The sequence below is a fragment of the Atractosteus spatula genome, chromosome 23 (genome assembly GCF_055471065.1).
Source record: "Atractosteus spatula isolate fAtrSpa1 chromosome 23, fAtrSpa1.hap1, whole genome shotgun sequence".
In the NCBI taxonomy this organism is placed as follows: Eukaryota; Metazoa; Chordata; class Actinopteri; order Semionotiformes; family Lepisosteidae; genus Atractosteus; species Atractosteus spatula.
The window spans coordinates 6858151-6874115 of record NC_142728.1 but is presented as its reverse complement, the minus strand read 5'-3'; the positions used below and the strand labels follow the sequence as shown (position 1 = coordinate 6874115).

The following is a 15965-nucleotide window of genomic DNA, read 5'->3' as shown; positions in this document are numbered from 1 at the left end:
TACTACACCTCCTCACTGCAGGCCTGTTTTTGCTGGCTCTCCCCTTTCTAGTTTCTCTTTACGTCATACTGCATTCCTTAGTAAATCAGTAGTTCATATGAAATCCACCTTTATGTATGTTATTCCTGTGCCTAAAAAGACAAACATGGCTCTGGACAACCTAAAAAAATTTCATCCTGTATCTAACTTTCCTGTTTTGAGAAAATTTTAGAACTTGTTGTTGTAATACAATTTAACAATCTTTTCATTGCAAATAAACTCTTTGAACCATACCAATCTAATTTCAGACAATTGCACAGCTCAGAAACTGCCCTTGTTAAAGACAATAATGATCTTCTTATGGCAGCTGATTCCAGTTCTCTATCTGACCCAATTCTCCTGGACCTAAGTGCTTTTGATATTATATTCTGTCATCTTGAGTATTTAAAGTTCCTGACATCTTAAATGGTTTAACTTTTATCTTACTGATCTGGAACACTTTATTTCTCTTGGGGGTTTAGTTCTGAAGTTGTTTTTGGTATGCCTGGTGTTCCCCAAGGCTGAATACTGGGTCCCCTACTATTCAGCACTTGGTCACATATATTAAATTAGATATTAAAATTACATTAATCTGAATTATCATGTCTTTGCTGATAATACCCAGATCTACAGTATGTCCACACTAAAACCTGGCACTGAAGTAGCTGTTCTGCACTCTCTGATATAAAAAAACCTGGATGACTCAAAATTGATTTAACTTAAACTTTGACAAGACTGATCATGCTACTTAGCACCTCCCATTACTTAAAGCCAGTGCAGTTACTCTATCTCTAGAATTTAGGGGTCATATTTGATCCTGGCTCGACTTTTGATCCTCATGTGCAGAATATTGTAAAAACACCATTCTTCCATCTTTGAAATGATGCCAGGCTATGTCCTATGTCTGTAACTGTTGCAGAAGGGCAGTTCACCATACGTTTTTTTTTCCAGAACTGATTACTGCAACACCCTCCTAGCTGGTGTATCTAAATCCCCACTGAAAAAACTCCAATATGTTCAGGAATCCGTGAGCCAGAATCCTGACCAGGTCATGTACAAGCAATCACTTCACATCTGTCTTGGAGTCCTTGCACTGGCTTCCTATCCGGTTTTGACTCAGTTCCAAAATCTTCATCCTTGTCCATGATATTCCACATGGCTATCTGTCTGCTCCCCACCTCACAACCTTCATTCCTCTGACTCCGACCTTCTGTTGCTACACTCCGAAGCTTTGGAATTTGGAATTCTATCCCCAAGGATATCACCAAGAGTCACCTACCCTAACTGTTATTTTACACCTACTGCCAAGAGCTTTGAGATGCTTCTTTTAAGGGCACTATATAAAATAAAGTTTTTATTATTACAAAATTAACAAGATGGATGAATGACCTCTTCTTGTTTAATTATTTCTTGTGTTCTGCTTATATTCTAACATTGTTTTTTATTTTAAATCCATCTAAAGCTAGGTTAAGATGACATCAGCACATCTCATTACTTTTCAGTGAACGCATTATTTAAATAGACAGAACCCAAGGAGTAACAAGTTATAAGCAGGTTAAGTAAACTGCAGCACCAGCCACATAATGATGGCGGTCTATTTCAAGAGTCCATTCTTCAGCCACAATTTATGTTTCCATGGTGTTATAGCTTTAAGCCCTTCTCTTAGCTATCAGATGTAACCACCAGAGCGAAACAAAATGCCTGGAGAGATTTAACAGCCATTCCTGTTTCTTCAAAATGCATCACACACAGTAACCTTGATAATTTTTCATAAGATTCTAGAAAGATAAAGCTATTTTCACTATGGATTTAATAGAAATGCCACATTGAACAGTTTTTGAAAGACTTATTATTAATATAATTATTATTATTCAAATTGACAGTAAATGTGTTAAAATTTAAAACAGAACGAAATATCAAATTGCTATATTTATGTACTGCTTCAGTCTACTTCAGATCATTCCAGTGCTGTTTTTTACAGGATAAGGATAGAAGTTTGAGTAACTAGATCCATTAATGAATGAAAGTTGTTCTCAAGTAATATTTAGGAACTGAAAACAGAGAGTTTGAGCGTTATAGAGTGGACAGCAGTTCCTCAACGAAACTGGACAGATGCTCATTCATCTTCTTGTGAATGTGCTGTACCTAAACTGTGTCCTTGATGAAACAAGAGAAAGAAATCTACACAGACTCATCCACCGTGGTCCCAGGAGGAAAAGAAATAAGCTAGGGGGGATTTGGGAGTTGTATACTGCTAGAATAATTTAAACCATTCAGTTTCGCTTTTCTATATGCAAGAGATTTGACCTCCCTTTGTGCTTTTCTTTCACATCAAAGTGGATTTTAATAATCTGATGTACTAAATATTTTGCAGGCAGTAATCCCTTGCTGTAAGACTGGATTTTGTATGCGATTGTGGGATATAATTCATTACAGGACATTGGGCCACTTGGATGATTAAGGTCACTTGAGAGATTTTTTTTTTAAATTTGTAAGCTACTGCTTGTAAGCACTACAATGTAGTCTTTGCATGTGTTTAATGAAACTAGTCTTTTATTGTCAGTTTATACTGGCTTTGCTTGAAAACAGTCTCTCTGTTTGATGTGTCATGTCATTACCAAGGGGAGAGTATGCTTTTCAATGATGTATTCAACAGCCCTTCATCTAAATAGGACGTGGTCCACATCTTCATTAGGTGAGAGTTGTAAGAGTGTAGCCCCAGAGGGTAGCGTGCTATTGATACTGGGAAGCACAGTTAGAAAGCAGTTTTATTTTTAAACGGAAAGTAGTTTTATTTTTACAACAGCTCGTGGATTACAATGGATTACTGACAAAATGTGAGGGATTTGATTTCATCATTAGGCAGTACTATCTTAAAATCTGGTGTTGCTGTGTTGTGTTATGCCATGTGTGTGGTATAAATATGTTCATAAGGTGACTGGTTATATGGTTTGTCTGCCATATTGGAATTGTTATAAAGCAATTCATTACTTGTTATCTGAGTATGGTTCTCTGATTTGAATAAAGTTGGTACGGGACAGTCTCCCTCTCAGGATTGTCTCAAAGAAATTGATACATTTTGATTATGCATGAATGACATTACCCAATCAGATTTTATTTATGTTTAATTGGCATATATTTACAGATGCTGTGTCATATATCTAAAGTACATTGCTGTAAGCTCTTTAATAATCATGGAAGATGTATCCTATGGAAACAAAAACAGTTCACAGCTGAATTAAACTGATTGGTTGCTCTATTCGGCAATCCTACAAAACCTTTGACCTGGCCTTCTGGTCACAGATACATTAGCTTAGAACTGCATACTGAATGCAGATAGGGTCATATAAACAAACTTTTACAAACCTTTCCTGAGATAATTTTAGCTTTTATAAAGGTTCCATGCAAGATATTATATGTCCTTAGAGAATGCAGAAAGGGACATTGTTACAACATTAATAATAATTAATAATCCTAATAATCCCCATCTATGAATTGGCTTCATTACTCTGCTCTCCTCCCCACTGATAGCTGATGTGTGGTGAGCGTTCTGGCGCACTATGGCTGCCGTTGCATCATCCAGGTGGATGCTGCACATTGGTAGTGGTGGAGGGGAGTCCCCATTACCTGTAAAGCACTTTGAGTGGAGTGTCCAGAAAAGTGCTATATAAGTGTAAGCAATTAATTATTAATTATTATTAATATAACCTTAGATATACAAGATTCCTTATGTGCTCTATCAAAAAATGTTCTCATTTCTTAACTGTTGTTTCTACAGATTTGGAAGAGTGGGATTCTTTTATTATTGCTGCTGACTCTTATTAAGAGAGATTTTGTATGATGTTTCCACTGTTGTTAGGCAGACTCTGCATTTACTGCATTGTGATGTCCTAAGAGTCAAGGATTTGACAAGAGGGCAAGAGTCGGATGATGGCCATATAGGCCATATAGGAAGAGAAGAAAGAGAGGGGAGCTTACTGCCGTTAGCTTTGGTCTAGTTCATTGTTCAGGGAGGGGTCTGAGGATTAACTATTAAGGAATAAGGTGAAGAATTTCAGTTTTGGTGCTCTTTTTGTCTTTTCTTAACATTACACAATTGGTATTACAGTGGCTGCTGTGCATACAGTATTTTATTCCTTGCAGCTTGCACTGGAACATATTTGTGTTGGACACATTTTTGTATCTGGGGTCAGGGGTGATGAACTAGGCAGACTTGCTTATTTGAACGTTTTAAAATATACATTAATGTGGCTCAGTGCATGACCCCTGATTTCTATGAGTACAATTAAATACATTTCTAACATTTCACAACTGAGGTTATGGACATTCGGAAAGTATCATGAGGAACCTCATCAGGTTTAATAATTTCGTCCATGCACTATTGAAACGTCACCTTCCCTAACATATAGCAGTTATAAACATCTTCCAAATAAGTTGTCATTAAATGTCATCATAATGTGATACAGCAGTAAGGTTTTATGGAGTGAATGTTCATAGTAAAGAAACAATGTATTGTTTGTGTAAAAGTATTACACACCATAATATAACAATACTATAGCAGAGCAGTGGCAGGTTTCTGTAGAATTTTACAGGTCGTTTAAAATAACGATGTAATGTGATTATATCTTTTCAATAACACAATCACTTATTCATTCGTCTTATCCATTTGTATTTCTAATCAGATTGGCTTTTTACACAGTATTAAAAAGATTTATGAGACTTTTAGTGAGAAACATGCATGTCTTATTCTTGTAATATTAACTGAACCCTTACACAAAAAAACTACAGCCTTCCACTGCTGTATGATTGTAATAGTACTACCAGACTGTACTGATATTAACAACACTAAAAAAACAGAGAATCATTATAAATACTTTAAATTGCATTGCCCATAATTACATTTACAAAGTCTAGATTTTGCAATGGACTGGTGTCATGTCCAGGCTGAAGCACTTAGAAAATGAATGGATTGAAGTCTGGAATTAATTGGCTAAACCTATTTTAATCATTTGAATTCTATTGCGCATGAATGATGCCTGACAAATCTGGAGGTAGAGGCCTAAATTATTTTTGGAAAGACTTAATTTGAAAATTGGGAACAAAATGGCTAGTAAGTGGACATAATAGTTTACACATATAACCCATTTGGTTATCACATAATTGTATTATCACTAGAACTGCCTAAACAGTTTTAGTACCTGAACAGTCTTTGGTACAGTATGTGTTGCATTTCAAAATGTATTTTATATCCCAGTTTGGCATAAAAATGACTGTAGAAATTTGTGCTTTGCAAATCTCAAGCAGATTTGAGTGTTGCTGAAATCCCCCAGGTTTGGGTGCAGCAATTCTTAATACTGTAGTTATTCTGAAAATTTTGTGAATATGTGGGTCTTACTACCATCTTGGTTTACACATGACCACGGTTTTCTCACAATGGAAAATTGCCATGCTGTAGAAATAGAAAGAATATGCATAGAATAACTATGCATATTCCAGATATACTATACATTCAATCTAAATAAGGATACAAACTGTACCTTATAAATAAGTGATCAGAATTTATTAATTTAACAATCTGATCTTTTAAAATATTACAAAAAGAAGTCTCTACTTAATTGTAGGAGGAAGGAAGTTCTAAAAGGTTGCAGATATACACAGATGATGCCCATTTACTGCAGACACAGAGGATATGAATGTCTATGTTCATGGCTCTGTTGACATACAGATATTCTTTAAAGCTGGAGATGCCTGAAAATCTCAAGTACACTAACAGATAAAAACTCTGGCTTTAACAACAAATAAGACATATATATATATAGGAACAAGTAATAGGTTTATTCCATGCTGTAAAGAGAAGAGAGAAAACACAATGTTTCGGCTGTGAAGCCTTCTTCAGGTATATACTGTAGAACTTAGTTTAAGGATCCTTTTTTTTTTGTTTTAGTAATCAAGAAGTGAAAAAAAGATGCTTAAACTGCATGGAATGTGGGAGGCTTTGAACAGAGCAGGTCTAGCAGCAAGGATAAGTGTGGGTTAATGTGTATTACAAATAATAAATTGTCAACTTATATTTTAAAGCATAGACTACATGACCATTGTAATGACTGAATAAATTGCCGCATATTTTTAGGACTGGAAAGATATTTTTCTTCTTCAATTTTTCATCATTCTAATTTATCTGTTCCAGGTTACAGAGACTCGGACTGGACCCCTGGGTTGCAGCAGTTATGATAATCTGGACTCGGTGAGTTCAGTCCTTCTGCAGAGCCCGGAGAGCAAGCTCCATTTACAAGGTAAATAGTCTCATTGATCACAACTGAGCGCCATACGGGTATTTTTATTATAGCCTGGCTCTATGCTCTTTTTAGCACTTTACTTCATATACATTGAGTCCGAGAGCCTGGTGGGTTAAGCAGAGTCACAGTTGGCATACTAAAGCCCAGGTGTAGTCATGTTACTGTGAGTTATTTATGAAGTATATATTTCATATGTGAAAGTGAGGCATTTTCATTTAGTTTGAAAGCATATACCCAGGAAAAGTGAGAATACCATGCAGATTGTTTACTACAGTTTACTAGGGGATAATTTATTTTATGGGGGGGGACACTTTTTCCCTTTGGCAATAGAGAGCTTTTAAATTATTAGATTTTTATTAAATCTAAGGTTTTCAATCAATGTAATCTTATCTATACAGACCCAATCAAGGTAGAAATTGCATGGAAAGCATTCTTTGAAAAAGAAAGTCGAAATTCCAAGATTCGGGTGCTGTTTTGTTTTGAAACTGCAAGCAAATGATCTTGCTCTGGAACAGCTATGATAAATGATTTCTATTACTCCTTAAGCACACTGAAATCTTGCATAGAAATATAACATTACTACGCCTCCAGTGTGTCAAAATCACAAGTAAATTCTTACATCGCAAGACAAATGTTCTTAAGTCTCAGGATTTTCATGCAAGCTGCAGATTTAAAATAAGGTCTTGACTTGAAGACAAAATAAGTACTAGTGCCTGGCTTAGCTGTTGAACACCTTGAGTCACACTGCTAAAATGCCTCTTTTCAGTCTTTCTCTATGTATTCCTGCATTCTTCCTGAGATTCTTGTTCACATTCAGAGTAGTTCAAGGTTTCTTTCCACTCTCTGAGGCTCTCTGATTTTTTTTTTCTCATAAATTCCATAATATTGTGAAAATACAACATTTATTTTTGCTAATAAACAAACATAACCAATGTATGTGTTTAGTACTCTGTCATGTTTATTTTGTGTCTCTCTGGGCAATGTTCAGTAGTTCAGGTGTTTAGATATCTAGATAAACTCAGATGATCTGTGTCCCTTTGAAGTGCCAGATTCTTCAAACTCAGTGGTGTCTAATTATGCAGGTGCGACAGTTGGTGAAACATATATCTTTAACGTCACATTTCCATTAAAAATATGTTTCTGCCACAGGATAGATGACAATATGAAATAAATAAAACATTTCTTATTAGATTTACGGAGGATGCAAAACACCACTGTCCTCAAAATTATTGCTGCAAGAAATTGCACTCATGTGTCAGTATGTCAATATTTCAAGAATGATCTTTTATACTACACTCCGCACAGAAGACGCATTTTTGCATCTTAAAATGTTTTATTTGTTTTCCTCCAAATTTGAATTAATGCAACATAGTGCTGAAACATACTGAAGGTTCGAAGCATTAAAGTTTATGTGGTGTTGAGGGAACAGCAGCTTGTCTGTAAGAATGAGACTAGATGGACCTTCACTGTTTTCATGAGGAATGAGCCAGGGAGCTGCTGGAAGAGAGAAGATGAGATGGAGGCAGGGCAATGAATGATAGCTGCAAAGGGGGTGCACAGCAAAGATACTTAAGCGCAGGAATGTGGGTTGTAAATTGTGACCTTCCCCTGAACCTCTGCAGCACTATTAGGAAGGATTTAATTCATTGTCTCTAGTTGAAGCTTTAAACAAATGACGATGATGACATTTTCTGTGGACCTTTATCTTTTCCAATTAGATTTAAATTAATTTAACAATTGTACAGAAATTTTCCTTCATTTAAAGATAGGCCAGTGGGATATATTCAGTTCATAAGGTCATAAGGTTAAGGTTGTCAATGTAGGTGTCCTTTTCTCACCTACACTGAAAAAAAAAATGCTTTCATTGTTCTATTTGTACAACTGTTTTGGTTCAAATATCTAACTCATTAACTTGTTTAAAGGGTCTTCTCAAGAAAAAAAAAACAGTAATTTGTGCATTAGTGTATCTCTCTGCTACAGAATGAAAGAGACAAGGATAGATACGGTATATACAATGTAGTGCAGGTAAGGTAGCAGTAGTATGGAATTGCATACTGATAAGTCTATATTTAAGAACACAGAAAGTAGGCCTTTAGTTTTCTGGATGTGTAGAGAAAACAATGTTAATAAAGAGGAACCCAAGTTAATCATATTTTATTGGTAAATGTGATTGGTAAACAACTACAATACTTCGAACAATACCGAGCTGCTGATGTAGAGGTTACCATGAGTTGTTTTGATGCACTTTTTGAGGATTCTGATCAATGTTCAGATTCAATCAATATAAAGATTACTAAAAGACAATCACAGTTTCTTCCTTCTCACTCATACCAAGCTGTTTTAATAACAGTCAATGTTATATAACAGTAGTAAACAGTAATGAAGGGTCTGTAAAGTAAATCACAGAGACTCAAAACATACATGGATTATAATTTGTGACTGTATCTGAAATTTCGAAGACTTTTTAAAGACATTATTTTAATGATCATATTTTATAGCCTTACTGGGTACTTAAATATATATTTGTAAAGTATGTATTTGCATAATATTTTGTCACATTTCTGTCATACCACAAGCTAAAATCAAAGATCTTAGTCTATTTAGATAAGGTAAAGTATACTTCATACTGAAATACAAAGTACTGTAAATGGGTTATGTGTAGAAATCTCTTTTCTATGAAGATATTTTTTCATACAGTGGTATTTTAAATAATATAAAGCTTCTAATTAAGAATTGAAAGTGAAAGTTAAAGGATACTAAGATAATATTTTTAGTTTTATTGTATATGTCCGACAATATTGAATTATTGTGTTCCAAAGGCAATCAAACTGCTCAATGATGTTCTTAACCAAGTTCAGCACTAGCCTGCCTGTACAACTGCACAGTGATTGGAGAAGTCATGAAATATCTTTGTGGATTATGCCCAACAGATCTGTACTTTTTAAACTTGCAACACCAAAACACAGTATAATAAAATGTTGGTTGTGTGGGGAAAAAATATTATTATAATTTTGATTATGTAATTGGTCATAATATTTCACATTACCACTGACATTTAATCAAAAAGTATTCTTATTCAGCTTGTGATTCTATTATAAATATGAAATACATTTAAATTCTTTGTGTCTTCTTTGGTAATTTTTGGAAATTCAAAATGATAAAACAGCAGTCATCTTCTTAAAGTGTTTTTTTTTTAAAGAAAGCTTTTAGCAGAAGAGCCTTACCGTTAGACAAGTACATTAGGTAAATGGATATTCCATCCATTTTCAGTACAATTGTCATAGTGAGTGTCCTGGCATAAATGGAAATTATGTATCTTCGTAAAGAAAGTAAAAAATGAATCCACATTATAAAAAGTGGTGGCCATTCATGTCATAATACTTATATGCATCTTAATAGTTGTAACTAAATTGTGACCTAAATTGTAGTGCTGTGCATTACAGTAATATTATAAAAAGACTCTCAGATTTAAGCAAAGCTGAACTCCCTTCCCAATTATATGTGCATTTTAGGGTCAGAAGCCTTTGACTTAATGCACGAGTCTCAAACAATTTGAAAATGAGAGCCAGATGTCTTCTGTTTTTTTGTTCCTCTGAAGCTATCACTAACGTAGTTACTCTTATTATGTAATTGATTTTATAGTTTTAATACGTCTAACCATACTCTGGAATATGTTAAAAATAAATTTACCTTCAGTGGACAGAAGGTTAGACTGATAAACTGAAAAAGACCTTGAGATAAATCCTGTATTTGCCTAAGAATGTAATTAGGTTAAGTGGAACAATTTGAATTGCTGCCTTACAGCATTGGGGCCCTGGGTTTTATTCCTGACTTGGGGCGCTGTCTGTGTGGAGTTTGCATGTTCTCAGGCGTTCATGTGGGTTTCCTCTGGGTGCCCCAGTTTCCTTAATTACAAAGACATGCTGGTAGATTAATTGACTTCTGGTAAAATTGGCCCTGGTGTGAGTGTGTGTACAGTATGTGTCTGTCTGCCCTGCGATGAACTTGCACACCTTGCTTTCTGGAATTGGCTCTGGCTCCCCATGATCCTGAATTGGAAGAATCTATGAGAAAATGGTTGGATGGAACAATATACAAGAGTCCAGTAATTGAGTTTGAGAACTCAGCTTTACTGTATAATCTGATATGCTATGCAAACACGTCAAATAAAAAATCACCACTTTAATTTTTTTTTATATTTCAGGACAGGCAGAAAAATGTGCCCATGTTTCATTTAGTGTATTGCATCAGATATGTGGTACTAGGAATTTATCAAAAATGCATACTTACATAGTCTACCTTTTCTGTTTTTTGAAGTGTTTTTCCCCTGAAGTGGGAAAATGTGTTATTTTATGGAAAGTAGCCTACTTCTCTTTTCCTTCATGTCTAAGCAAATACTTACATTACCTCTTCTCTATGAGCAGTACATAGAAACCAGGCCAAAAAAAAATATTGAATACAACTGCAGTTCTGAATATGATGTGCAGTTTGCTCAGAACTTTGTTCTAGAGTTCAGTTATGGAAATTGTGATGACTTATTCTTTCCAGTCAACAATGTGATACATCTCAGCAAGGTGCAACTTATTTAGTGTGAAGAAAGTGGATTAAATAGTATAGAGTAACCAATTAAAAGAAATTAAGACTATAAAGAATTACACTATTTTTATAGTGCTGTACTTGGAAATACAATCAATCAAATTGTAAATAAATAAAAGAAATATTAGTTTTAAGAAACAGTAATCTTAGTATCGCTGTAACCAGGGTCAATTTAATCAGACTAATACTTTTCAACTATTTGGAACATTGTCGGCTTGTGGAAGAGAAAGAGGCTGGCGACTTGCACTCTGTAGTTCAAGGTCACACTGCAAGGTCAGAGCCAGAGAATGAAGTCATTACTGCAAAGACATTCATAACAGGGACTGCATTGAATCCAAACATTGTGTTATTTTATTTATTGCTTTTGGAAAACACAGTAGGGAGCAGAAGTATGAGGCACAGCAGGGTGCAGCAATGAATTAGGATTCAGATAGATCCTGGATCAGACAGATTTTTTTTTGGGGGGGAGGGGGGATTTCTGGTTTGAATGTCTGCATCAGATCGGATTAGTATGAAGTTGCAAGCTTACAAAGCTGAGCATCCAGAGCTCTAATTTTAATGTGCTGCAGGGGTCTTTGGCTAAGGCTTAGAGTTCAGGATTACTCTTCTTCAAACGGGTTGTATGGCTGTAGTTTTAATGTACCACAAATGACCAAGCAAGGCAAGGAAACACTAGTGTTCTTTTTCATCAGTTTAACAGACCAAAGATTTGATTTGAATCATTGATGATAAGACCTCTGAATTCTGTACCAGATAAAAAAAATTCAGTAGGATCTGTTCCGTTTCTTTTTTTTTTAACTTAAGTTTGACGAGATGTAATCTGCAAGTCTCAGAGCCATGTTTCTAATACAGCCAAGTGATAACAATTACATGGTTGTTCCCTATCCTTGTTGTAAAAACAGATAGTTAGGCATCATTAACATTCAGCTGCATGGTAACAGTAACCCTATTTATGAGCATGCTCATTTCATTTGTTTCATTTTAATTAAACTTTATAATGAACAAGGGATTTTTTTCCCCAAGAATTGTGTTTTGACACAACATCCTAAGGGTCCTTTTTATCAGCAATACAAAAAATTCTCTCAGCCAAAATCAAAACACTTCCCCAGAGAGTTTTTTTTTTAAAAGAACAAATGCCCTTCATTTGAATTTAATTCACACTCAAAAACAGAATTGTTTTTTGGGGAAGCAGTTTTGATATCCAGCTTTTAACTTCCTCATAAGAATAAAAACAAAGCTAATTTTTAAACAGGGCTTAATGGATGTAATGTTTTTTGATGAGGTGACATTAGCCCATTGTGTTCACTGTTTAATAGCCTGTTGTCTGCGAAGCTTTATGCACTTAAGTGATGGAAGACTGGAATAGTATGGCAATCATTGAACATTCTATTGCTGGGCACAGTAAAATTTATTTTGCTTACCCACAATAGCTCAGTCCTGAAAATTGGACAGCACCTCAAAAAATGCCTTGAGAGCTGACTACCTCTTAGTTCCAAAGATGCACAGGATATTCCATTGCTGCTTTGTCTGGGGGTCTGGGTGTTTTGGTGAGGTGGTAACAAGTTTGCCAACATTGTCAGAAAGCTTCAGCCCCATTCCAGATTGCCTCCATTTCCAGCAATACTGTAAACACGAATTTGTTGTGTAAAAGGGTTACCCTTCCATTAGGAAGAACTGCACTTTCTGTTCTATTATACTTTCTCCATTTACTGCTCTCAGATTTGATATTTCTGACTTTTCGAGAATTTCATTCAGAGCTTTCAAATCCTTAAAAGGATTTTAACACACAAAGAGCCTAACTCGTTTTCCACTCGGGGCACAAGTTTTCCTGTTGTTATTTACTTATTATGTTTGTAATGTACTGTCTACATTGTGTGGTGTTTGCCTGTTGTACTGTGTATGTCCCGAGAAAACAGCGAGCTTAAGAATTCCAATGTATGTGTACATACAGTATAGCAATAAACTACTCTACTAACTACAATTGTATTTAGTACAAAAAAACAGGGTGCCTGTTTCCAATAAATATTAAAATACTGGTGGGTGTCAGGATACATTACTTTATCCTGCTGTAGAAGGTGATTATTTAATATCCTAGCATCATTACTTTACTGTTGCCCTCATCTCTTTCCTGTCTTTCTTGTGTTTGTATTAGACATTTCAGGACCTCTTTTTTTATACAGTGCTTAGATCAAATGAAGACTTAGACTATTGGGAGATATATTACTAGAGATCTCATAGCAATAGGTTAACAATATGCTGAGAAATAAAAATACAGGATGGTGTAAATAATGTGCTCTGCTCCTGCAAAAGGGAGCACATCACATTAATTAACCCAAGACTTTTGGAAGGAAAGAAAATGAAAGTCTAATAAACTGGTAAAATATTTCATTTTCTGTATGCCAGAAACCTGTCACATAGAGCTTGGAAGCACAAAGTGATTAAGAGAAACAGATTCACTAAGACTGATCTTGAAAGCTGGTACAGTAGGTTGTAACAGTATAAAGAACAATGGCAAATAGTTACGAAACTTGGTGTTAATTGAGAAACATAGTGATCTTATGAGTATTGCCTAAATCTTTATATAGAACATCAAAATTGTAGTCCAAGAGCCTTGTTGGAAAAGATCTAAACACTGTCAATAATTTCACCTCTCCATTCTATCAAAGGTCCCATGACAATCATACAGTACAACAGCACTGCTTAATACATACTCTCTCGGGCAACACAGAAGGCTTTAGATTCAGTGTGACATCTGTTCTCTGCTTTGTAGAGAGAATATATAATTCATACTTCTTTTATATTATCCCCCCATTATGCCACAGATCTGAGGAATGGATATAAAACTAATTTAACTATTGAGGAGGAACAGTAACATATTTCTGTGGTTCATGAGCACATTCAGACATGGAGATTAGCATGTTGCATTGTTGACAGATAACAAGAAAGTGCTCAAAGAACATCATTCAACAGTATGAATTTCTGGAGCCTTTGCTTTGCTGCATCACTGTATAATAAAGTGAAGGGAGATCTAAATGAAGTCTCCTGTTTCCTGACACTAGCAGAATTTTAACCCTCACCAGCAGAAATCTTCAGTTTGTCTCAGTGAAGTTAAATAAGTGGAGACTGACATTGATTCAGTTCAGCATGAGTTTGGACACAATGAAAGCACTTGGAAAGAAAACAAATAGAGGTTTTCTTTGAAAAGGACAGAGGTCTCCCTCATTTGACATTGTTGCAATATTTCTACTGTATACTGCTCACAGGTCAGACTGGTAGGCTTTGCGCTCACCCAAAAATGAAACCTGATTGCTTTGAAATGGAGTGCTTGCTCAGAACTTAAAATATGAGCCTTCTACCATTCCTGCTTTTATGAATTTGTATTGATCGGTGTGACAGTGTTATGGATTTTAAGATCTATACCCCAGTCTCTGAGCAGAGGTCAAAGTAGTAGGTCTCACTCTTGCTGAACATGTATACCAGTTCTAAAAGCTTTAGCCTGAGGAGCATTTCTGGTATAGAACTCTTTGTTCCCAAACATGACTGGTATTTCCCACCCATCTTTTATGTCTGTGGATGATTAAATATGATGGAGCTTAATAATGGCTCATATCATTTTACTTCTAATACTGCAAGATCAGTTCAGATCCCCTGAGGATTCTATCTTGTCCAAAAGCTTTTTTGTCCTCTTCAGCATGCATACGCACACCTCTATCATTTCAGCAAATAGAAGTCATATTTTTCTGACATTTTTGGATGTTAGGTGGGATACAATACAATATCTTTCTGTTCTGAAAACAAAACTTTTCTATCAGTGAATGATGGACCATGAAAGATTTTATTAAAGACCCACTATACTCATTCATTCAGAAATGAAGATAGATGTTTTTATACAAAAATATAAAATACAAGTTTTATTTCTAATATGGTAACAACACATTATTACAAAACTGTTTTGATACGTTTATTTTTTTAAATTTTACCAATATAGTTACAAGAACCTTGTGTACAGGATTCTTCTTTAAACGCATGGTGGACATTGCTTTTAAGAATTAATTCACGGTGTATTACTGTAAGTTACATGCTATACAAACTGCATAGTAGTCATCACTGTAATTGATGAAATTTTAAAATATTTTTAAAATACTATTTTGACTATTAAGAAAACTAATCAAGACTAATGGGAATATATGCAGTATGTCTACAGAATATTGTATTACTGTATATACTCTATATAGAGAAAACTATAATGAATTAATGCAAAACATAATGAAAAAAATGATGATCATAATAATCATATCATAAGAAACATACTATACAGTACCATACAGTAATAATAAGAAACTACTATAAAAGTAGTTGTATTGCATAGTTAGGTGGTGTTTATAAAGTAAACAGTCAGTAATGTCTATTATGCCAGAGGGCTCCAGGAATATGTTTAAGAAATAACCAATTCAGAGGTCAAAAGGCACAAGGCCTTCCAAGGTCTTTTAATTCACAATAAAAAGAAAAAAAATTATCTTATTACTAGCTTAAAAAAACAATTATGTTCTTGTCCAAAATACATTAATTCCACTAAAATAACAGGAAAACAAATCCCCATATTCATTTTTTATGCATCACATCAGTCTCTAGTTTGTATGTATTTGGACCTACAGAAAAACAAATTCCCTTTGTTGCTGTACAGATAAATAGCTTTCAGGCTCAGATGACTAATAGAAAATTAAGCACCTAAAATTAAAAAAAAAACATGTTATGTCCACACAGAATGTTAATTTTTTAATGTAATTTCTGTAATAAATCTTATAGCCAAAAGCTGGATCATCCAAAGAAAAGCCTGACTCTTATTTACAGTGGCATCCTATTTCCTCAGTCACAATTACCTACGGTATGACGGTCATAAATTAGCAAGAAAACAAAAGCAAAGTAATTTGCTTTTCCGGGAGGCACCAGCCTATCTAACAAGATTTATGAATATGTTAGGACAGTCTGAGCCAACAGTTTTTAAAGTCGAGAAGTGAAAATAAATGAATTAAGCCACAAGCAATTCATTCATAG

General features: G+C 34.8%; 1 protein-coding gene across 1 annotated transcript in view; it reads left to right on the top strand.

Moving 5' to 3' along the window:
- The window catches only part of brinp1 (BMP/retinoic acid inducible neural specific 1), a 121197-nt gene that overhangs the window by 84211 nt on the left and 21021 nt on the right, over positions 1-15965 (top strand). The window contains exon 5 of the mRNA XM_088940623.1: positions 6206-6311. Within this exon, the coding sequence (XP_088796749.1) occupies positions 6206-6311 (106 nt within the window). The remainder of the gene's footprint in view (positions 1-6205; positions 6312-15965) is intronic.